The sequence below is a fragment of the Brachyhypopomus gauderio genome, chromosome 6 (assembly GCF_052324685.1).
Source record: "Brachyhypopomus gauderio isolate BG-103 chromosome 6, BGAUD_0.2, whole genome shotgun sequence".
Lineage (NCBI taxonomy): Eukaryota > Metazoa > Chordata > Actinopteri > Gymnotiformes > Hypopomidae > Brachyhypopomus > Brachyhypopomus gauderio.
In genome coordinates, this window is record NC_135216.1 from 16,845,740 (window position 1) to 16,870,543 (window position 24,804).

Genomic DNA, 24,804 nt, shown 5'->3' on the forward strand with positions numbered 1-24,804 from the left:
AGCCGTGGCACACGTTCCCCCGGGGGCTTCCCCATACAACATCTGCCCCTCTCACTGGCCCCACCCAGTGCACTCTGAGGGCCAGAGGGGGCTCAAGTCCTTTAAAAGCCCAAGCGCCCACACCTGCTGAGAGGGTCAGAGGTCGGCCTCGGAGCAAGCATGCATCACGAGGAGCTCTGCTCGACCGTGGCCTCCCGGAGCTCGATCACAGCCCCAGGGTTCGCCTTTGTCGTCCGCTCTGAATGGAAGTTCCCGCTCTTTTAGCTGAAAGGGAGGCATTAAATGTGTCAGTGGAGCCAGTGTGTTTCCAACACAGACACCGATCATTCGCTGGAACATTACAAGTGCTGGCACCCACTGCACAAACATCTGACTGAGCACGCTCAGTAACACACCATTTAACATGGAGAACCCTCCCATCCTGTACAAGTAGAGGAAGAATAAGAAGCTCAGAGAAAGCAAAAGCCATTAGGTGAAGAAAGGCACTCTCAAACGAGCGCTGACTTCACGTTTAACAGGATTAATGCCTCCGTTCCTTTCATCTGAGATTGGTAGCAGAGGTCTATTTCATAGAGGGCCCGAACAATACATTCCTCATTCTCAGGGGTGATCCGGTGTGTCTGTTGTGCAAAAAAGCAAGTTCAAAGGAAAGGGCCTGCTGAAAGTGCAGTGAGATGTCTGAAATATCCTAGCGTCTGAAATGAGCCATATTCAATATGTGGTGAGATAACCCAGGGGAGGGAACTCTGGGAATGCATCTCTGTGACGGTGACCCTGTCACCCGTAGTGACATCCCTGAAGGAATCGTCCAAGACTTCATCAGCTGCCTGATGAACATTCCTCCACCACAAACAATATCAGTCTCCCTCAGACAGTGGCAGATGGCCTGCCTGGAGCTGTCCAAGCCAAGCTTCCTTTGTTTGTCCCTGAGCCTGATGAAGCCCCCCCCCCACACACACACACACACACACGCCATCACTCATGCTTTCTCTGGCTTGGTCTCAGCATCACACCAGGAGGCCATAGATTGTATCTCTGTGGACACATATGAGAAGTTCTAGCACTCGAAATAGGGCCATGTCTGAGCAGTATATAAAAACAGAGTGTGGCCAGTCTTAGCAGTAAGGCGCTGATGGATTGCATTCACAGATCATGGTAATGAGGATTTGTACAGATCACTGGCAGGATTCCTACATGTAAGGCTGATGTGACACTACACTCTTCACAATGTGTGTCCAGAACAGAAAACCAGATAGATGTGCAGACAACTTGACTATCACAATATCAGAGGTCAGCTCTCAACAACAGACGTCCAGATTTCCGATTGTTTGTAAATACATGTAGCCTTAACAAACAGGTGGTGACTTGTTGCTGGTTAGAAACCAGCATACACTATGACAAATGCTAGCAGATGCTCCAGTGGGAAGCTAGTGTCATGTCACATATGATCATTTCCACCTTGGGTGGGGGAACTGCTCTGCCTCCAACACCGGACTCCTGACGGCCAATGAAATCGCAGCAAATGACTGATTGTGGAAATTAGCATAAAGCTGTGCCTGGCAGGAAGGAGCCAGAGCAGACTGCCTGCTGATGGCAAGGTCCTGTTCTTTCTTTAACACATCTGCTGTGTGCGTGTTGGGGCAGAGCCCCCGTCAGCCCCGCCCCCGCCCCCCGTCAGCCCCGCCCCCGCCCCCCATCAGCCCCTCCTGCACCTCTGCCGTTCTTAGACGCTGAATAGAGGCTCTCAGTGCTCTGATAGACGGCCTCAATTTCAATAAAAATGGTGCGTTAGCAGAATGGGCAGGAAGGAGTCACCACTTCACCGTAGCCATGGCACAAAGCCACCAGGCCTATGGCCCCAGAGAGGAGAAAAAACCCCCCTTAACCAGCCGAACAAACGGGATGGGACGGGCCTGCGACTCTATTTCAGGGTGTTTAAGTCCTGCTGATGTGGAGTCCCTCTCTGCATTAACACGTCCGCCATGACTCACTGTAAACAGCTACAGTGAAGATTACTACAGTGAGGGAAAGGGATCTTCATCGGGAGACAGAGTAGCTTTCCACAGCATTACACGGAGAAGTAGAGGACAAACAAGCACGAGGGCATGTAGAAGGTCTCTGCTCTCTACGAGTGTTTGATAGACTCACGTGGAGATAACGAGGTTTGGCAAGTCAGTGCTAATTCAATTTTCTGCAGGCTCAGTGCACACTCAGGAAGGATGAAGTATTGCAAGCTGGAAGCGTTATTAGACTGTTATTAGACTGTTATTAGACGTGCCAGTTGTAATGGTGGCTGCAGGTCTGAGACTTCAGCCAACGTCTTAAAGTTCCTCCACCAGAAGACGGACCAAACAAAACAAAAGCAGACAACATTTGGGGAGTATTAAAATCCTTGGGCTGTTCTTTTCAGACTTCAGATGGGAAATATTTATTTCTGACCACAGCCAGGAAAAAAAGGATTAGTAGGTCACATGAGAACAGCACCAGAATTTTAGAGTGCTCCACTTTGTCATTTACTGTTTGGGACAGTGCTACGTTTTATAAAAAGGGACACTATTTCTGGAGAGCCGAGTGATCTCTAGGCGGAAGAGGGGCAGGTGTCACAGAGATTGTCCGACAGGATGTTTACCTCACAAGAACACTGTTTTATTTAGAAGTAGAACACCAAGCACTCTGGATAGCAAGTTGAGGCTCAGACTGTTGATATTATTAGACTGTGTTGGCTGAGACAATGAGAAACAGGATTTTGTTTTCAAGACAATAATCAAAGTTAATGCTACTTTATGAGACTCAGTAATGTCATTATTTTAGCAATCATGGACATATAAATGTAACATTTATATGTAGTATAAACATTTATAAGTAGTAAACATATTGAAAGGGGCAGAATAAATTTTTAATATGCACTTTGGTTTACTAATCCAGGTTAATGAATGTTATCCAATAAAAACTGATTTTCACACATGATTCAGGTGAATAAATCAAAATGAGTTCACATTACTCCTGTCAGCCCAGGAGTCCCTGGAAAGAGACACTGGACTCGCACTGCTGAGATGAAATGGTTCACAGATTACAACATGAGGTGTGACTGCAGGACATGGGACATCAATCCCCACGAAACAAAAACAATGAGACATAAAAACCAGCAAGATCTATACAGGTTTTATAAGTATAGATTATTTAGATTGTGATAAAAAGATATTGTTTAAGATTCATGTTTGGTTTCAATTGGTCAGAATGATATGTGAATGACTGTGAATGATAAGTAAAGGGAAGGAAGTTTAAACATAAGGAAAGACTCGGGTTTAAACATAAGGAAAGACTCCAATTTAAACATAAGGAAGGAGACTGCCAGGTTTTGGACTGTAAAAGCAAGCAAATCTTTGTAAACTGTTATATTCATAACATTTAATCAGTACAGCTTGCATCAATTACCATAAACCCACAGAGTTAACACAACAGAGCAGCATACAGCACGGCCCTCCACATCTAGGCTCCAGGGCTCCCAAATGACCTCTCACATGCTACGCTGGCAGCTGATGTAATACAGTATGGCTACAGACATCAAAGGAAGGGGCCTTTTTCTTTTTTAACCCAGTCCAAATATTCTCCTGTGCTGTTGTGTGCGTGTGACGGGTATCCGGGGCCCAGTCCTCTCCCGTCCCTGCTCCGCGGCCCTCATTAGGGGAGTCAGTCTCCCCGGGTGCATCTTTCCCGTATTGTCTGACTGTTGCATGCGCGTCCCAAATGCGAGCGGACAGCCCCGGGAGGCACACAATGGGCCTGCTTGTTGGAGGGAGGGGGCCGGAGACGTGGGCATGCGCTCTGTTAACGCTGGACCCGCGGCAGACGGCCTCCAGGACAACTTCTGCTTTCGGGCTTTGATTAAGGAGGCGCATTTAGGAACGGATGACTTCCTCCGAGGTGCCTGGAGGTTATGGGAAAGGGGCACGGGGTAGGCGTGGCCCCGTCTGGGGCCGCTGCCACGGCCGCTGAAAAGGAGCCGGCATTATTGATTCGCGGGCCACGTCGGCTCAGCCAATCATAAAAAGGGGTTAGGAGACATGTGAGAGGTCAGGCTGGACCTGCGAGACCGGGGCTTTAGCAGTCTGTTTGCACTCATATTCTGGCTGGCTGATATGTAGCTGCATCACCAGTCCAGTAGTGCAGAGTGACCATGATGAATCAGACTAAAACTACAGCACTCACAGAGGGTTTTACAGTGTCGTTAAAAACATTACTGCGGATAAGCAGGCTTGTGCTCACCAAAGTGTGAAAGGTTTTCCCTTGAAATCGGACTCTCCGGAGTGAAAGACAAAACGTGCAGTGTCAAAGCAGAGAGTCTTATCTCTGCAATCTAAAGAAGAAACATTTTAAGAAGCAGTAAACACCAGTTGGAGGGATGTTACTCCCACACACAGACATCCCATGATGCTTTAGCACAGTTGAACTATCTCTTGGGATAACACCCTAGTCTAGCAGCTGGATCATAAAATGGAAAAAAAAGTATTTTGGAAAAAACGGCCCTCATGTTAAGAGAAACATTTGTGTTTACTCTGTCACAAATGGACAGAGTGTGGACGGACATATGAAAGCATGTCCAGCAGCGTTTGGCTGTACTGTAGGACTCTACACATTGTCCATGTACCGGGTGCCTTTTAAAAACTTTCAGGCTTGTGATCAGTGGGAAATGCTCATAAATCCCCGTAATCTCTACACTCTGCCCTCCTCACCTCCATGCTAAACACTGTTGACTTGGCCTGTGCCCGTGCCCATACCCGTGCCCGTGCCCATGTCCTCCATCCCACACACCTCACCCCACACCACTTCTTATCAGCACGTCCCCTTTAATCTCAAGAGCCAAGGGTGAGTGCAGAAAGGCTCAACCAGCTGTGCCGAGGTGATTTGTTCTGTTTTCTATTTAGGGTTCACATCTGTAAACAGACGATAAAGGTCCTTTGCCGCGAGCAGATTAAAAACATTAAACAGAATAAATAAGGAACTCTGAGCACCTCCTGAGCTTTGACTAACCAGCCGCTTAATGTGCAACCCCTGAGGGACCTGCTCGTGTTGTGTGTTGTTTATGGCATGCCCAAGCGACTCCCTCAGCGTGTTTACCCCACACCCTCCGTCAGCTCAGGACGTGGTGAAGTGGCACACGGAGCTTTGGGTGCTCCCTCTGTGGGAAAGTGTCATGCCTAGAGCCCCGCTGACACATCGCTGTTCCCACGCTCACCAGAAAGGGTGGCGTGGTCCTGCGTGTGCTGGCCTGCCTACCATCGGCTGCCCACGTCAGGAGGTGACCGGATATGTCACGTGCTTCTTAAACGTCGGTCATTCTTGCCATTGGTCAAGGGTAAAATTTTCACACAGATTAGCAAAGGGAGAGGGTACTGGAGACTAGTGGGATACTCACGCCGCGTGGCCACGGTGTTAAGTGGACATGAGTAAACAAGAGGTTCCCTGGTTAACTGAGGGGTGGGAGCAGGCCCCTGTGTTCTTTGAAAGGGGCTCTGTGAAGGCTGTCAGGTCCCATTGAACACGCTCAATGCAGGGCTCCACCCACCCGAGCCCTGATGGAGGGTGAAGGTTGAGTCGCATATTTACTGCTCATCATAGGAACGGACTGGGTGCTAAATATAAGCCCCAAACAGAACAGCAGACTACCTCAGCTGGCCAGAGTGACACCTTAAAGCATGTGTGTGTGTGTGTGTGTGTGTGTGTGTGTGTGTGTGTGTGTGTGTGTGTGTGTGTGTGTGAGAGAGAGAGAGAGAGAGAGAGAGAGAGAGAGAGAGAGAGAGAGAAAGTGTGCATATGTGTGTGTGTGTGTGTGTGTGTGTGTGTGTGTGTGTGTGTGTGTGTGTGTGTGTGTGTGTGTGTGTGTGTGTGTGTGTGTGTGTGTGTGAGCAGGAAGTGCCAGAGGACAGACAGGCTGTATCAGTGTTCAACAGTTGGAAAAACCTACTGAACGTTCTTAATTTCTTCATATTTACTATTAGTCAAATCAAATAAAATTTTTATAGCACTTTTTACATCAGTTGTTGTCACAAAGCAGCTTTACAAGTGTCTGAGTCCAAGCCCCCAGTGAGCAAGCCAAAGGCGCCAATTATTAACCTCCTTTCTTCCTCGCAGACCATCTGAGTGTTAATTATGATGGAAGTGATTCCAGGATTGTGTAACGATGAAGGTGAGTCACACAGACAAACACCACCTTCGCTCCAAATCACAATCTCCTGTCTGGCGCCTGGCGCTGGGTTAGAAGGCTGCTAGGGAATGTTTCTGGACGAGCTCGAGAGCATCGCAGGCATAAACCGAACTGAAACCAGAGCCGTTGTCTGCGTCCAAAATGAGGAGTTTACATTCAAAGTGCAGCGTTGCAAGGGAGATTATCCAAAGCTGTCCAGATCTGATTCATTGCATGGTGTCGTGGTGATGTAAGCTTTGGATGGAGGGGGAGGATGACGGCATAAGCTTCTGTCTTTGGACTTTGAGTGATTAACTAGGCAGGTCGTCTCAGTGTTCTTGGCTCCGTTTGCTCACACTCTGCCCCTCGCATGGGGCTTATATGGCCGTGCAGTCTTTGAAGAGTCATGCCATCACATCTGCTTCAGATTGGCAGAATGCAATTCCCCTGGCCTCCCACAGTGCTCCACACAAACCTCACTCTGTGTCTCCTCACACCAGCTCTGCTGGGCCAGGTCCGCTGGGCCTGAAGAAGGGTTTTGTAAACGCTCTGCAGTGACAAGCATTGGAACGCAAGGATCAGCAACATGTCGCTTCTGCCTTTTACAGCTTTTTATTTTATTTAATTTTGTTTGGTGAATTTAGGCAATTGGAGGTCAATAAATAAAATATGCATGTATGCATGAAATATAACAAGATCTTGGGAAAGAAGGAAATCTAAGACTATGAAGAGGAAAACAGGAAGGACAAAACTTTTTATGATTGAGTTTGTGGAATAACAACAGTGATGGGTTAGACTGGTCCTCCCTCCAGTGTGTAGAGCAGAATGACATCACCTCAACATCACAGTGTGTAGAGCAGAATGACATCACCTCAATATCACAGTGTGTAGAGCAGAATGACATCACCTCAATATCACAGTGTGTAGAGCAGAATGACATCACCTCAACATCACAGTGTGTAGAGCAGAATGACATCACCTCAACATCACAGTGTGTAGAGCAGAATGACATCACCTCAACATCACAGTGTGTAGAGCAGAATGACATCACCTCAACATCACAGTGTGTAGAGCAGAATGACATCACCTCAACATCACAGTGTGTAGAGCAGAATGACATCACCTCAACATCACAGTGTTGACATCACAGGACACTGGAATCAGGGGTCCTGAGTTAGTAGGAGGTGGATCAGGTACCAGGCCTGTACGATGCATAGGATGTTTATGCGGGACCAGGCGGTGACATGGAGGCAAAGGGCTTCCCCAGAGGTTCGCTGGCCTGCTGAGAACACTACGAAGAGAAGCTGGACCTCATTATGGGACGTGAACATACAGGGCCTCACTTTAGGACTTTGACCTGGAGAGGAGCTTGACTAAACCCACGATCTGCTCCAGTCTTCATTAGTAATGTTTTTAGCTGGAATTCAGCGATTTTCATGAAGTTATATTAGTGTAGCTACACAAAATTATGCAGATACTACTACTAATAAATAATAAAAGTAATAAAGGTAATAAATCATTACATAAATATAAGTAAATCATTCATACAGCATAGATTATGAAGGATATTAACAATCATCTTCAGTGCTTCTTCAGTGCTTCAGTGCTTCAGTGCTCCTTACACTTGTATATTGAGAAAAAATGTTAAATGTCATGCAAGTCATAGAACTACCCAGCAGGGCGATCACCAGACACCCCTATCTGTGGGACAAGATTTTCCCACATCCCATGCCTCTCCCTTCAGTGTGTGAACTACGTGATTAGCATCACACACAATAAACACACACACCAGAGTACTCAGCGTTTTCCCAGAACACACACTTTCTCCATCTCAGCACTTTGGGTGAAATCCCTGTGAGACAGTCACACACTACCACTCCCTGCCATTCTCCTCTCTCTCTCTCTTTCTCTCTCCCTCTCTCTCTCCCTCCCCCCTCTCTCTCTCCCTCACTTCCTATCTCTGTTTGCCTACAGTATCAGTTCTTAGCACTTACACTCCTTCCACTCTGTGTGACAGCAGCAGTTCAGGACTCTTTTACATAGCGCAGAGAGAGAGAGAGAGCTAGAGAGAGAGAGAGAGAGAGAGAGAGAGAGAGAGAGAGAGAGAGAGAGAGAAAGAGAGAGAGAGAGAGAGAGAGAGAGTATACAGCCATGCTAATAAAGCTATACTGAATGAGAGAGAGAGAGAGAGAGAAAGAGAGAGAAAGTGTGTGTGTGTGTGTGTGTGAGAGAGAGAGAGAGAGAGAGAGAGAGAGAACGAGAGAGGAGAAAGTGTGTGTGTGTGTGTGTGTGTGTGTGTGTGAGAGAGAGAGAGAGAGAGAGAAAGTGTGCATGTGTGTGTGTGTGTGTGTGTGAGAGAGAGAGAGAGAGAGAGAGAGAGAGAGAGAGTATACAGCCATGCTAATAAAGCTATAAAGCTATACTGAATGAGAGAGAGAGAGAGAGAGAGAGAGAGAGAGAGTATACAGCCATGCTAATAAAGCTATACTGAATGAGAGAGAGAGAGAGAGAGAGAGAGAGAGAGAGAGAGAGAGAGAGAGAGAGAGAGAGAGAGAGAGAGAGAGAGAGAGCAAGGGAGAGGGGACAGTTCCAGACTACTATTAAATACTCCTATTCAGGAAGCGTCTAGTATCTAGTCCAGAACTCTCTGTATCTTCCATGCACTACAGTCCCAATTAAGCTGCAGTGCTTCCTGACCCACAGACACAGGACATGTGCTCATTAGGGCCTCCGTGGGACAGTAGTCCAGACACACTGTAGATGGGAGTAATGAGTGGAGCTGAGCAGGTGGGATGTTGGGCAAACCTCAGTGTCCCACTACAGTTATGCAAATGTTCTGCTCCAAGCAGTTCATGAATTGTTACTTGCCTACTGAAAGATGTGTGAGATGGACTGGTTCTGTAGAAAACACTGCAGTGTACAATATGTATACAATGACACTGCTAAAAAAGAAGGAACAACAACAATACCAAAAAGTTCCCAAAATAAACAGTCAGTGTTTTTCTTTTTCACAATGTTGTTCTTCCTCAGCAGTCCACTGTTTTCCCGAGTCACCTCACCAACATGTGGCTTTCATTAGAGAGCAAACACAGCAAGAAAACAGATTAGACAACCTTCCTAAAGTCGGTTGTGGCTAAATGGTGCCTGCAGGGCTTTGAAGGTGGAAGATGATGATCACTTAACAGAGCTGGGAGTTTTCACACTGGACACAACATCTTTCACACTTTCATGTCGAGCTACCTTTCCCACAAGTCTCAAACGGCCTTTTACAATATTTTAATTTGTATTGTGGGAAATATCACCTCTGGGCCCCACATTCAGCACAGGCTGTGAGGTAATGGTGAGTGGGCTGTGAGGTAATAGTGAGTGGGTTGTGAGGTAATAGTGAGTGGGCTGTGAGGTAGTGAGGTAATAGTGAGTGGACTGTGAGGTAATAGTGAGTGGGTTGTGAGGTAATGGTGAGTGGGCTGTGAGGTAGTGAGGTAATAGTGAGGTAGCTGTGAGATTGATGTGAGGAGGCACCAAAGTTATATCTTTCATCTGTTTCATGAGCCTTATTCCCACCATGATACATGACTGAGGAAACATGAGACAAACTCTATCACAGCTACAGAACAGCCCTTGCCCTCCATGGCTCTTTTTAGAGAGGAACCCAACCAATCAGCTCGGCGCATTTGAATATGAATAGACTTATCTCTCCATCAATTACAATTGTAGAATAAAAACAGGGTATCCACATAATAAGATCTCCTGTCATCTCTTTGATGAGACAGCTAGGCAATCCCAAGAGGACTCAAGAAAGAGTCATTTCACTCGATAACCTCCCCCAAAATGGTGCCCCATTTCCACAATGTCTCTTTCCTTTCAGGGGAACAAAGAGGATTACTTGAGTTCATCTGATTTTGAGTGTTCACAAGCGCCACAGGGATTTCTGATGCGGCTTGTCACAAGCCTGTGGTTGTTGTTCAAATATTTAAGAGCTGTTTAGGCATTGATGGTTATTGAGTGGAATTGTAAATTACATTTTTTACAATAACACCACAATTACTGTGAGGGTCTGGCCTATATTTTGGTTAGTGGCAAGCTGTCAAAGAAAAATAAGAAAAATAAATCTCTTCAGCTTAACTATATTTAATAACAGCATCAATACAAAAAGAGGAAGGTTAGTGAGAGAGAGAGAGAGAGAGAGAGAGAGAGAGAGAGAATGAAGAAGAGAGAGAGGAGAGCATGGGTAGACAGAAGTAGAGAGCGAAGCAGACAGACTGAGCAGACACTTTTAAACTACGCTCTCATTTACTGTTGGTATGCAGTAGCTGGTTCGAGTGGCCCATTGAGATGTGCTGAGCCATTTGAATGAGAAAGGAGATCTGATGAGAGAGCTACAGTAGAGCTTTGAGCTGTAATGGCCCCCGGGCAGCACAGAAGCTCCCAATGGCTCCCCCATTGTCCAGCTCAGCAAGGTGGTGGCCACGCACAAAAGAGACCGGCGCAGGTTGAAGAAAAGCTTTTGTACGGGCTCTCTGGCCAATCCAGCGACAGACAGCCACCTTCTTGTCCGGTCTTCTCTGCTATAGAGCCACGGCCAAGCGGCCACTTTCCCATCATTAAAACCTCCTGCTTTTTTTCTCTGCCTGAAAGCCATCCACAAATCATCCAATGTCAACGCACTGTGAGGATGAAGTCTTATGTTGTGTATGACACATGCATAATGAGGTGTTGCAGTTGTGCTATAGTTCCGTGGAGACATTTCCAAATCCTTATAAATCATTTATGATGGTGCACTGCAGAGCAGTACTGCTACATGATAAATATCTGCCAAGGGGTTTGATTGCTATGAAAACTCGCTTGTGCCTGTAAATTGCAACAATACTTTGTTGTACAGAACATGGAATTGGACAGAAATAGTGAATTAATGCATGTACAGTGTTCTAAGTATTCAGGCTGTAACCTTGTTAATGCTTAGCTGAGTTGTAGTTCCACTGGACAAGTCTAGGCAAGTCTGGGTGTAATCTGACCCCCCATACTGCCAGAGTTTGGTCATCTAGCCCATTGCTAAATTTCCCATAATCCATTGGACATGGTGGAAACAAAGTGTAAGTCACAACAACTGCAGCTGGCACGCTCACACACACTGGCCGCCAAACATCTGCAATAAGTGCCTATTAACCCATCCGCACTCCTCCAAATTACAAAGCCACTTGGTATGCGTATCTTCTGGGGAACTCCACAAACTGGGTCTCAGAGTCCACACCAAAAGGCCATTTGGATGGCAATTAATAAAACTGCACAAGTCCATTCATGTAAGCCACCCACTGACTGGAGGATAAGCCCGGAGTTGAGAACCTCCACGACCCATAGACGCTTGTTCCAGACGCTGAAGCTCCATGAGACAGAACACAGCGAATTTCAAAATGACCCCAGCAGAAGACGGTTGTGGCGTTTATTCTCCATCATGGCACTGTTAGCGCTGATGGCTTAACAGGTCACAGGCAGAGCGAGAGCCGAGATGCCGTATGTCCCTCTGCTAGGGGTCGAAACTTCAGAGGACGTGCTTTGAAGGATTTATAATGGTGGGAAGATCGTTGCTCCAAAGACAAACAAACAGAATGTTTTGCTTTGTTTTACTGTAATATAGAGATACTATTTCCATCAACCAGGGACGGATTTGGGCCAGATGAAATACGAGATTTACTGTGCGTGAGCTACAGGACAGCAACCATTGTAATGCACAAGACACCAGGTCTGTGGGGAGACCACACTGTCTGGAATCGATCAGTTTCATTATTTTTTGTGACCATAGCATCAGAAGGACACAACAAAAGAGGTATTTTTTTCTGAGTCCTGGTACCCTGTATGGCTCTGTTTATATGGAACATGTTTTGAACCAGAACTCAGCTAAATGTATGAGCTAAAGGGCTACCAGACTGTGGAATTGGCAGGACTGAGTGCATAATAATAAATCACCAATTAGAAGATGAGGTCAGAGTGACATCACAAAGACAAGTGAAAGAATGGTATGGTCAATTGAAATTGCATCCCACAAAGTGAGACCACCAGATAATTGAAATATTTGAAACAGACTGAATGTGTGATGTGAACTAGACTGAGTGTGTGATGTGAACTAGACTGTGTGGTATGGACTACTTTAAGTGTGTGTGGTATAGACTACTTTGAGTGTGTGGTATGAACTACATTGAGTGTGATGTGGAAAATATTGAGTATTCAGTGTGAACTAGATTGACATGGACTTGACTGAGTGTGTTGCAGGCCTCTGGTACATGTACGCTTGGGGCTCATGTGGTGGGTGAGACACAGTGAGAAACACGTGAGCCTGATCCTCTGACCCAGCTGCTGTGAGTTTAACTGGCATCTTCAAACACTTGGGACCGACTGAGTAGTTAGAGGCACGTTAGAGGAAACAAAGTGAGCACAAATAAAGAGCACAGACAGGAGGCCACGCTTGTGTTCTACATGCAGATCGCTCACCTCGGCTTGACTGCTGTAATTGTCCCAGGTCTGCGCTCTGTCTGTTTGATATGCATGGAAACCATTTAATGAGGGAGTGAGTGCTACTGGGACTGGGGGGTCACATATGAAAAGCTTGCGTCTGTGTGCCAAGCAGGCCTGCTGAAACACCCACTGTTTGCAGAGCAGGAAAACCTCAAAGTCCAAAAACAAACAATAGCTGTGCCAAGCAGTGCCAAGCCATCACATCATGGCATATGGAGGAGGCAGGGGCGTGTACCTCAGCGAGCCTTCCCGCCACACGGCCCCAGTATGGGGAGGATGCCCTCGGGTCGCATGGTACCGCTCAACCTCACTAGTGCCCCCTGCACTTCAAAAAGTGATCAGTGCAATCGTTTCCAGCCCAGCAGGGATGATGGTGCCTCCCCAGCCCGGTCCCAGAGGCCTGTGCCAGCTTGCGGAGAGCCAGACCTCGGCCCTGGGTGCGTTAATTAGCACGGTCTCTGAGCATTCTTGTGGGTAAGGGGCCAGCTCTCTCTCATCCGGGAGCTTTCATCGAGATGGAATTTGGTGGTAACATCTTCAGAGCAGAAGGATCTGGGATGTGGTGGTGGTGGTGGTGGTGGTGGTGGTATGTGTGTGTGTGTGTGTGTGTGTGTGTGTGTTTTTGTGCTGGGAGGGGGCTCTCTGAGGGAATGAAAGAGGGAATGAAAAAAGCAAATGTCTTTTAAAAAGTCCTTTAAGAGGAGGAGGGTGGTCGAGTCCAGAGGGGGATCTGGAGGGGGCCTGATTGCCTGAATCTGGGGTACGAGCGGAACTTTCTCATTGTGCTGGTGCAGACCCCCTCTTAACCACATCCTTTGTCCCTGGAGTCTAAGGGAAGCGCCCTGGCCAAAGCGTCTGTGTGGCGCGGACAGAAAGAAGGATCAGAGGCCAGGGGTACAACCCCCTCTGACTGGTTTCTCATACTTGTTTTAATGCCCTTCTTGTGGGTTGTAGTAAATAATAAACACATGCTAAGTTTGCGTGTCATCTTCACATATGTTAAGCCCTACCACATGATTTATTTATATTTTTGGCTAATAAAATTTTACATGACAGTAAATATTTTTTGTTATAATGTAGTGCTAAAATTTTAACTATACTGTTCTTGACACTAAGTTAATAAAATCAATGACTATTCATTCATTGGAATTCAGCAAAATCATGAGGTCATGATTAGGGTTTTTTTTCCCTCGGTTTTTAATCTAATTTGCGTTGGTTTCTTTTTTGGCGGTATTATCCCGACCACAGCGCACAGCCTGATCTGATTGGTCGGTACCGGAGCAGCGGGATCTGTTCAAACTCGTCAGCCGGTGCAGCAGCTGGGCTGAGTGGGCTGAGCGCGGGGCTCGTGGTGGGGTCAGGCCCGCTACCCTGGACTCTCCACCGTGACAAGGCGCCCGTTTCAGTAACAACCGCTAGGGAACACGCAAGTGTTTAAAAAGGCCCCGTAAGGTCAGCTGTGGAAAATTCATCATACCATTCCAGCAAACGTCTGAATTTCAATTGGCTGCGGCTGAGACAGAGGGGATTTGATTCGATGAAAACTCTTTGGAGAAAGTAGTCTACCGCATTACTGCAAGCTGCATTTTACATATCGTGATATATGTGATATATCGTGGCAGAATTTACGTTCAGTTTTGCAGTTTATGCTACAGTTCAAGTAGAGGCGCTAAATGCCTGAACATGTTGCTAGTTTATTACCGATTTTGACTTCTGGGAAGCGAATTATTATAAACACCTGCAAACATCAGGTCCATAAAAAAACAAACATATTTCCGAAAGCTGACACCCTCCTACACTAACCAACTGTCAAACGGAAACAAGATTTAAAGCTAAACTGTCATACTGTCCACCTGCCACGGGTTTTTTAACGTATGAATTATGAAAAGATCTTATCACCTACAGCACCTAGTTACACATATCTCAACATGTGTTGGTTAATACTTCCACCTGCACAACCAACATTATATTTCTGCCAGTAAACTCAGAGTGTCCACAGTAGCCTAAACCGCTATTAATATATCCTGCTTTTTAATTTCCACAGCACGACTCTTTCAGGAGACCGTGCTCATATTGCACCTTTCTGTGGGGAGAGGAGGCAGGTTAGCAGCTCCAGCTCCCCCATGCACCAGTGGTGGTAGTGGTGGAGGGGGTCGTTACCCAGTCCTCCCATTAACAGTCCCGCACGGAGAGGCAGTTCCCACAGCACAATATCCATGTAGGGACCGCCCATGTGGCGTGGCTTTTGTTGTGGCCACTTTATAAAAGCCCTTCTTGAACACAGCCAGTTTTTCAGTAGCTGGCTCCCCAGATGGGAAAGTTGCAGTAGATGGTGCAAAGTTTGTCTCCGTTTCTCAGATTAGACGTTTAGGTTGATGCACTGCGCGCCACAGATGCGTGTCTTTGTTTTTACAACTGTATTAACATGTTGAAAAGTTACGGCAGGAAAACTCTGCTTTCCATAGCGGGAGCGACCGTCACTTGCCTGGCGGTGCTGCTGACGGTGACCCAGCACCACAGGAGCGCGGTGGACGGCGCACAGGACGAGAGAGAAGTGGGGATGCGCTCACTTCAGAGTCTGGGACGATTAGGAACTGATGATGGACCCCAAGCGGAACAGGTTGCACAGGAAGACGGGAAGAGAGGATTTTCCGCGTATTTCTCCAAGTTGTCCCGGAATAGGAGGGAAGCGGACAAACCCACCGTGTCCGACAAAGCCGCAACAGACACGCCACGCGCTGAAGACATCAGCGCGCAGGACGTCTTCATCGCGGTGAAGACCACGAAGAAGTTCCACAAGTCCAGATTGGATCTTCTTCTAGACACTTGGATTTCAAGAAACTTGCAACAGGTAAGAATAAATCTCAAATCGTTTATTTGTGTATGTTATCATCATTATTATGTTGATGATAATGATATATTTACTGTTGCATAGCTAAATTCTTTAAAAAATTACCTTTAGTTAGTAGAAAGCAGCTTTAATGCAGAAGGTTGTAATGCAACGATGCCACATGATCTAAACAGATATGGCAGCTCATTCCCTTTATTTAAGCGGTCTGGTTATTTGGCTCTTTGACAGGTTCCAGTCTGTGTAAATTTGCCAGCTAACTACAAATGTAAATCATTTCCTAAATGGTGCGTGTCACCTGGGTGCCAGGTAGGGACACAGTTCATTGTGCCATCAGTCATTTTTGCCAGCCTGGAGCAGGGGGGACAGTGGCTTGCAAGTGCGTCTCCTTCTCCTCCATTCTCCTTCTGCTGTGTTCTGTAGCCCCCCCGCCCCCCGGGCCCATTGTGTGCCGTAGCCCACATGAATGCCCCGTGTCGGGGGATGCCTCGCGGCCCAGCGCTGTCCCCTTTCCAGCGCTAACAAAGCGCCTTTCTGAAAGGCGGATGAAAAGCTCAACCGGCCCTTCGCTGCTTGCTCTCCATGGGAACCGGGAGGTGTGACGGCGGCTGGGCAGAGCTGCTCGGGCGGTGTGTGTCGGAGAGTCTCCGCTGAGGCGATGGTTAAAGGGGGGGGGGGGGGGGGGGGGGGGTTTACACAAAGGCACGACGTCTATAGGCGAGTTGCGGCGCTGTGAGGAGCTGGTGGAGTGGCACTGCTTGAGGACGTGGGCCTGAGAACGTGACCTCTTCACCGGGGACAACAAAGACTCTGCAGGCCCAATCACAGAGCAGGCACAGTGATTTAATCCACCGCTTGCTGTAGTCATGAGCACTTTTGCAAAAGTCGGTTTAATTCGCCGCAGGCACTATCAAAATAATTAAATTCATAGTATCCCTTTGAGGGATATTCTAAGCCAGTTCTGAAAAACACTGATACATTCATTGTTGTTGTCCTCTTGTTCTACAAAATGCAAGCATCATGGTGTCTAGGATGCCAGGAACATCAGTTTGGAGTCCCAGGCCTAGCAAGCCCTCTGTGGTGTGGGAGGGTATTTTAGACCCTCTACTGTGCTGTCATATCTTGGGATCTCTGTTCGCTCTTTCAGTAACTGCTCCAGGACTTATCAGATGGTGGGGGTGGTGTGTTTGTGTGTGTGTGTGTGTGTGTGGGGGGGGGGGGGGGGGTCTTGAACAAGACCAAGTTCTCCACTAGCCTGCTCTGTACACTGAGTTAAGTCAGCAGAGGAGAGAGTTAACAGCAGGGCCTTCAATAGGGGCAGCTGCACCAGAGCACTGCACTCATAAAAGGGCGTCACGGCCCAGAATACGAGTGGGAGTTCCTGGAGGATCTGTGCCAGGTGGCTGAGCCTATGAGAACAATAGATCTGGCGTTAATGCCAGCCTTGCATTCCCGGCATGTGCATATGGCCGTCGGGATGGGGCTTATTTCAATATAGAGACCTGCAACACCTGAGCATGGTAAATCCCAGTGATTGTCATCAGAACTGCCTTGGGATTAGTGGAAGGTCCCACAATGGCATAATAGCTGATGTGTTCGGAGGTGGGGGGGGCTGCCCTGAGGATCCAGTGTGAAGTCTGGAGAGGCTCATGTCGTGAGAGGCTCCATGACCTGTGGGGTCACGGGGGCTCTGCCGTCACCCCCTGACCTGCCTTAGCCCGCACTCTCCGCAGTGTGTGTACATGTAAACGGCGCAGACAGGCACGGATGCACCGGATGAGGGTGCACTGCTGCGTCCGCCAGTGACGTCTCGTCGCCCGGGGAGATGGCCGTCTCTCAGCTGCCAGACGGAGTCAAGGTCGACCCAGCCGTCGGCTGAGGGCTTCAAGAAACACGTTTCAGCTGTCTGACCGCCTTTCAAATGCAAACGCGGCCTCTACCAGCTGTTGCCCTCCAGGTGCAGTTACAAGCCTCTACCACTCGAAGCCCTGCACCATCAGCCGTATGCGGGTGGTTTTTTGACCAGTCAGCATCTCTGTGCGTTTATTCTTCATGTGCTGCTGGTGCAGTTGTCTCGGCTACGGCTCTCGGCTTCCTGCGTTTCTGCGAATTTCCCCCCTGGAACAATGCAGCTTCCCCAGTGAGTGAACTCCACAACAATGTGTGAAGAGAACAGCCTGTACCACACTATCCGGTGTCCAGTTACACAGTCAGGCTCTGAATGCCACTGCTCCTATTATTTATCACTAAACGCCGTCTAGACCGCGCAGCACTGTCTCTCGCACCAGCTCGGGAGTGTGTGTAATTGCCCAGGTAGTTATATTACTGTATACCGTATTCTCCTCTTTGTGCTGTTTGACTGGCGAGGGGGCGGAGTTAAGGAGAGCTGGAGTGGTGTCGCCCTGGCACAGGCGGGGAAGCCGTCCGTGCGGGAGGCTAATGGAGGGAGGAGGGCCTATTTGTTTCCTTCCCGGGGAGCAGGAGACAGCCAGCCAGTCTCCAGCTTGTCCCCGCCCAGCCCAGCTCCTGTGGAGGGGAGGGCCTCTCTGTCCTCCCCGGCTCCCTCCGACAGCCTCTGTGCGCAACCTCCGGGGGTTCATGCCCGGAGTGACGTCTAAAAACGCCCTTTCAAAGGCAAGAGCCAGTGTTTTTGTTGTTTTATTTTTCTGGAGGAGAAAAGCACGGCGTGAATCACCGTTTCAGCGTCTGCCACGTGATGCCGTCAGATGATCAGATCGTCCGCTGAAAGGGAGAGGCAAAGAACAAAGGGCTCGCTATGTGAGGCTGCTATTTAGTTAACCACTGCAGCTGTATGCAAATGCAGGCAAACACATTTCCAGTTTGCCCAGTGAGGGCCTGACCCAGCTTGAAATCACTTCACATTGTTCAGTGAGGGCAGGCCTGGGAATGCTGGGAAAGTGGTGATGGAAGTGAATAAGGGGGTGAATAAGACCACACGCGTGCGCGTGTACACACACACACACACACAGCCATGTGCAAGGCCTGTAATGTCATCAGCTTGGCTGGCTCTTTCTCTTGCCTGGCTTGGCTGTGGTGGAGATCATGTGAGCCTTTCAGAAGAGCTGTGTTCAAACAGTGGCATCCTCCAGGCCTTCACTGTGCAAACACAGGCTGTGAAACCCCCCAGCCACCCTCCCCCACCTATTACCCCCCGCACCCCCCCCCCCCCCCCCCCCCCCCATCCCGTGCGCCCAACATCTGCTCAAAGTTTGCTCTGCAAACACATCAGACACGCTTTGGCAGCATTCAAGATTAAAGAGAATAGAAAAAAGAAAAACCCACAGTAGAAAGATAAATGTGTGTGTGTGCGCGTGTGCGTGTGTGTGTGTGTGTGTGTGCGCGCGCATGCATGTACAGAGAGGAGGAGGTTTGACACAAGGCCACTTTTGGCACGAGTTCAAGCTCCTTTTAACATACAGGGTACAAAGGGCAAGCGGTTATGAGCAGCAGCACAAGGTGTGTGTGTGTGTGTGTGTGTGTGTGTGTGTGTGTGTGTGTGTGTGTGTGTGTGTGTGTGTGTGTGTGTGTGTGTGTGTGTGTGTGTGTGTGTGTGTGTGTGTGTGTGTGTGTGTGTGTGTGTGTGTGTGTGTGTGTGTGTGTGTAGCCATGACCAGGGAGGCCTGTTCTGACATGTGGCTCTGATAAGACAGTGTCTGGCAGGTGCAGTCTCACCTGAGCCCCCGCACACACGTGGCCGTAGCGCTATAGAGCAGCAGGAGCGTGTAGAGGGACCAGGCTGCTCCTGATGGCCTGCGTGTGCGGAGCGTGTGAGGCAGCTCTGGAGACACGCCTACTGTTGCCTCACACCTGCTCTCTCAGTAACACCTAATCCAGCCCCTCTCCTGTCATTACACTCCTGTTAACACTCCCAGCACTGCACCTCCACCCACCGCACAAAGGTGCACCTCCACCCACCGCACAAAGGTGCACCTCCACCCACCGCACAAAGGTGCACCTCCACCCACCGCACAAAGGTGCACCTCCACCCACCGCACAAAGGTGCACCTCCACCCACCGCACAATACTGCACCTACACTCGCTTCACAATTGTGCTCCTCCACCCACCCCACAATGGTGCACCTCTACCCAGTGTGTGTGTGTGTGTGTGTGTGTGTGTGTGTGTGTGTGTGTGTGTGTGTGTGTGTTGGGGAAGTGTAGGGTGTGTGTGGGGGGTCTGTAGGGTGTGTGCGTGGGTGGGGGGGTCTGTAGGGTGTGTGTGTGTGCGTGTGTGGGGGTGGGGAGGGATGTAGGGTGTGTGTGTGTGTGGGGGGGTCTGTAGGGTGTGTGTGTGTGTGTGCACGTGTGTGGGTGTGGGGGGAGGGATGTAGGGGGTGTGTGTGTGTGTGTGTGTGTGTGTGTGTGTGTGTGTGTGTGTGTGTGTGTGTGTGTGTGGGGAGGGATGTAGGGTGTGTGTGTGTGTGTGTGTGTGTGTGTGTGGGGGGAGGGATGTAGGGTGTGTGTGTGTGTGTGTGTGTGTGTGTGTGTGTGTGGGGGGAGGGATGTAGGGTGTGTGTGTGTGTGTGTGTGTGTGTGTGTGTGTGTGTGGGGGGAGGGATGTAGGGTGTGTGTGTGTGTGTGTGTGTGTGTGTGTGTGTGTGTGTGTGGGGAGGGATGTAGGGTGTGTGTGTGTGTGGGTGTGGGGGGAGGGATGTAGGGTGTGTGTGTGTGTGTGTGTGTGTGTGTGTGTGTGGGGGGGGAGGGATGTAGGGTGTGCGTGTGTGTGTGTGTGTGTGTGTGTGTGTGTGTGTGTGTGTGTGTGTGTGTGTGTGGGGAGGGATGTAGGGTGTGTGTGTGTGTGTGTGTGTGTGTGTGTGTGTGTGTGTGTGTGTGTGTGTGTGTGGGGAGGGATGTAGGGTGTGTGTGTGTGTGTGTGTGTGTGTGTGTGTGTGTGTGTGTGTGGGTGTGGGGGGAGGGATGTAGGGTGTGTGTGTGGGTGTGTGTGTGGGGAGGGATGTAGGGTGTGTGTGTGTGTGTGTGTGGTGAAGGGTTGAGTGGGGTAGTCTGTTCCCCTTATTGTTCTGTGTCTGGGATGCTTTGGGGTTCTTGAGCAGTTGCCATGGAGAACTTGAAAACCAGCAACAAGGCCCCTTTGATTTGGTGGGTAGAGTTTGGCTTGTTTAACCCACTGAGTTTTCCATGGCCTAAACGCAGACAAAGGCTGGCGCTCCGGCTGCATGAGAGCAGTGGAACGCCGAGACCCATTTCCACGCAGGCTGGAATGCCGTCCTCATCTCGGCTTTGTTCCCGTCTCCCGCTGATGCTCCATAACTAATTTGAGTGGATCGCTGAAAAGCTGACCAGCCTTGTGCTTCTGTTTTCACAGACTTACATCTTCACAGACGGCGAGGATGAGGAGCTGAAGAAGAAAATCGGTGAGTGCGCCCCCTTGATTCGGATGTCATGAGCCCAACCAGGGCCAGACATTCCTACTTTGAAGAGCACATAGTTTGGAACCGCTTGAAACTGTGCATCTAATCCCCACGAAGCACTGAGCTCCAGGGCCCTGCTATGTCGGGGACAGATGGTATTAAGGGTTGTTCTCAAGACGCCTGGCCACCCTGCATGAAGTGATGACCGTCGTGAAGTGGTGGGAGTGGTTTGCGTGCATTTAACCTCCTCCTCTCCGTCTCGCAGGAAGCCACGTCCTCAACACCAACTGCTCGGCCGCACACAGCCGCCAGGCCCTGTCTTGCAAGATGGCTGTGGAGTATGACAAGTTCATTGAGTCGGGGAAAAAGTGAGTGTGCTGAGATTCTCCCCCCGCCCGCCACACACGTGCCCGCCCGCCACACACGTGCCCGCCCGCCACACACGTGCCCGCCCGCCACACAGGAGTGGACCCCTCTGCGCACTGAGCGCACGTGACTCAAATGAGATCTCGCTGTGTGTTCAGGTGGTTCTGTCACGTGGACGACGACAACTACGTGAACGTCAGGACGCTCGTCAGGCTGCTCGCCCAGTACTCGCACACTCAGGACGTGTACATCGGGAAGCCCAGCCTGGACCGGCCCATCGAGGCCACAGAGAGGCTCGCTGACAATAAGATGGTGAGTCCACGAACATGTTTCTTTTGATGTGATGACTGTAGACTGTAGACTGTAAAGTGATCGTGCCTCTGTTTGGTCTTCAGCGACCCGTCCATTTCTGGTTTGCCACTGGAGGTGCTGGTTTCTGTGTCAGCCACGGTCTGGCTCTGAAGATGAGCCCCTGGGCAAGGTAGGGCAAAAACACAGCTGTGTGGCTTTCTCCGTTTAATCATTTCTGTGCAAAATAGAACAGGGTTTTCTTTTAATAACACTGACCTAAAACAAGAACGACACTGCCCTCCTGGCTCAAACTTAAGAGTTTTGGAGCTAGAAAACTAGAAGCTTAATATGAAGAATCAAGATTAGTGTGTGGAAGTTTTCATTACGCTAAACTAACCCCCCTCCCCTGGCTCACTTTCAGTGGTGGCCATTTCATGAACACTGCAGAGAAGATCCGCCTTCCCGACGACTGCACCATCGGTTATATCATCGAGTCCATCCTGGGCGTTCCTCTGATAAGGAGCAACCTGTTCCACTCGCACCTGGAGAATCTGCAGCAGGTGTCCAGATCAGAAGTCCACAAACAGGTTGGGAGCACAGACTGCCTCTCTAGCCTGCACTTAAACACTGTTCTTCATGGCAAGACGTTTCTCATGTCCAATCTGATGTGATTCTTCTCCAGATTACGTTGAGTTATGGAATGTTTGAGAACAAAAGGAACATCATTAACATGAACGGGGCTTTTCCAGTTGAGGAGGATCCCTCCAGGTAATGGCTCCTCACTCCAGAAACCAGCCTGTTACCTCCACCATGTGAACGTGATCTCATGATTTCCCTCTGTTCTCTGCCCTGCAGGTTTAAGTCTGTACACTGTCTGCTGTACCCAGACACTCCGTGGTGTCCTCCCCAGGTTGCCTATTAGGGCGACCGGGTCCTCTCCTGTATCCTCGTCCCACCTACGCCTCGGTATCTGTAAGGCGTGTGGGACCGTTGTGGTATCGGCCTGTGCGGCTGCTTCGTGAGCGTTGCAGTGGAGCGCGGCTTGTGGTTTTACTGGGCTGCTGTGCGGTCCGCCATCGTCCTCTTCCTTCCTGCCTGGTGTGTGAGCTTCCTGTCTGGGCCCCGGCACCATGATGCCCGGCGCTGCAGGACTGCTTCACTGGCAGTCGGCCGTGCTTCATATAGCTTGTACCAGAGTTGCAATTCTCATAGAATGTATGTTTATAACATGTCCGAGTCTTTTATCGCCAGCTTTACGTGTTAAGCTTTTAACGATGTTACTTTTTGTTTTGGGTTTTTTTTCTCCCTTTTCCAAATGCAAATCAGGACCTTCCCTCAGGTGTGATGCGCTTGAAAGAGGGATTTATTTATAATGGTGCTTTTGTTTCTCATTATTCTCTTTTCTTTTTTTTCCCCCATTTCAAATGGCTCCGGATGAAATATTGAGATGAAGATTACCATTGATAATTTCATTTTCAGCTTCAGTGTTTTAGTGTCATTACTATTATGTAATATGACTATATTATAATTATATTCTAATTTGTTAAGATGATTTGCGCTGGCAATAGGCAGTTTTCCATATGTGCCATGAGGTGATTTGAATCTGTGGTATATTGGGATAATGCACTTTTCTGTTTACTGTTCTGAAAATGATTATGATTATGGGATTCAAAGCTGTGTGATGTAACAGCCGTTATGCTGTAGGTTTTTATTTTATTTAATGACGTTGTTTGTATTCACACAATCTTGGCGTAGTTTTCTGACATTCCGCTGATCTCGTGATTCATCAGCTTTGCATGGATGTCTGTTTGGGTGGAAAGTTGCACAGCGTGGTTGGAGTGATCTGCTTGTTGCTCTTGTGGAGTGCCCTGCTGAATGTTTACACGTTGTCGAAACGCGCGGCTTCGAAACAAACGTCTGCGCTACCCTTTGACTCCTGGGCAGCAAAATGGCTGGTGCAGGGGGCTTATTGGGTTTCACCCTCGAGTCATTCTCATTACCGTCTCGTTACCGTCTCATGACTCCAAGGTCCAAAGGCCTCTGGGTCTGGCACACAAGCTCCTCTCGGCTCCGACTCTGAAAGACGGCATCTCGCTTCACAAGAGCAACTGCAGTGCATCAGACGCAGAGGTTCTCACTGTGAAAATGACCCACATTGGGTTGACTGTAACTTATTTTAAAGCAGTATTTATTTACTGTGCCATAGTAAAATAAGTGCATTTTTACATATAGGTGGTATACGCCCCCTCCCCTTTAATATGTTTGCTATTGCTTTGAAATATGCTTAATGGCTGTAATTTATACTCCAGTATCTGGATTCTCCAATTGATCAAATGCCTGTCTCTCAGGGATCAAAGTCCTGATGGCGTTACCATGGATGCCACCATGGTAACTGTGCATTTAGCTTTTGAATAAAATGCCTTACTCGCTGAGAATGTTTCCATCTGTGTCTGTTTTGCTTCACAAACACACCCATCACATACTAACAGCACTCGCAGAATGGAACAGGAAATGGACCAGTGTGTTGACACTGATGATGGTGCAGAGAACTGACTTGTAGAACACCAAGGTGAAAGGTCTCACGTCTCGTTCATTGAGAATGGTTGATTCTGAAGCATGCGATGGAAAAACTCCCCATTTAGTTCATGTTGGAGGTGTTAGACTGGGTGTTTAATAAAATGCACTTGGTTCACACTCCAATGCACACATGGCCTTTGTTTCAGTAAAATGAAAGTCTATATAGACATACAGAGATAATCAGTGTCCTGTATGTGGGCAGTGTTCAGTATATGAATGTGTGTAAAACATCACAGAATTAGACAACTTGTTTTTCAAATTGTTACTGAGGCGTCTACTTTTCACGTGGCCATGAGCGGGAAGTAGATGTGAAAACATACTGTAGGTCCATAGGAGACCATAGGAGAGTGTGGTCAGGAGTGGGGCTCTCTGGTGACCACTTCAACGTGCTCCATACACAGCAGGGATTAGGCTCTTCACAGGTGGAGCTGGGTGGGCTGGGCTGTGGGGGTGGAGCTCTTCACAGGTGGAGCTGTTTATGCACCTCGGGGCTCATCTTAGTGAGATAAACCTGTGACAAATATGCGGAGACGGTTATCACTGTTATCCTGTTAGAAGAACAGGATGCCTGTCTCTCTGACACACAAACATACACACACACACATACACACACAAAGATAAATATATGGCCTAAATAC

The 24,804-nt window shown here is 48.7% G+C and overlaps 1 protein-coding gene across 1 annotated transcript; it reads left to right on the forward strand.

Annotated features, from left to right (window-relative positions):
• The first annotated feature begins 14,978 nt into the window (after positions 1-14,978).
• lfng (LFNG O-fucosylpeptide 3-beta-N-acetylglucosaminyltransferase) lies at positions 14,979-24,028 on the forward strand. Its single transcript, XM_077009211.1, has 8 exons — positions 14,979-15,545; positions 20,887-20,935; positions 21,198-21,300; positions 21,457-21,610; positions 21,694-21,779; positions 22,011-22,176; positions 22,272-22,357; positions 22,445-24,028. The coding sequence occupies exons 1-8, from the start codon at positions 15,120-15,122 to the stop codon at positions 22,509-22,511; spliced, it is 1,137 nt and encodes a 378-aa protein (XP_076865326.1). The 5' UTR covers positions 14,979-15,119; the 3' UTR covers positions 22,512-24,028.
• The last annotated feature ends 776 nt before the right edge of the window (positions 24,029-24,804 follow it).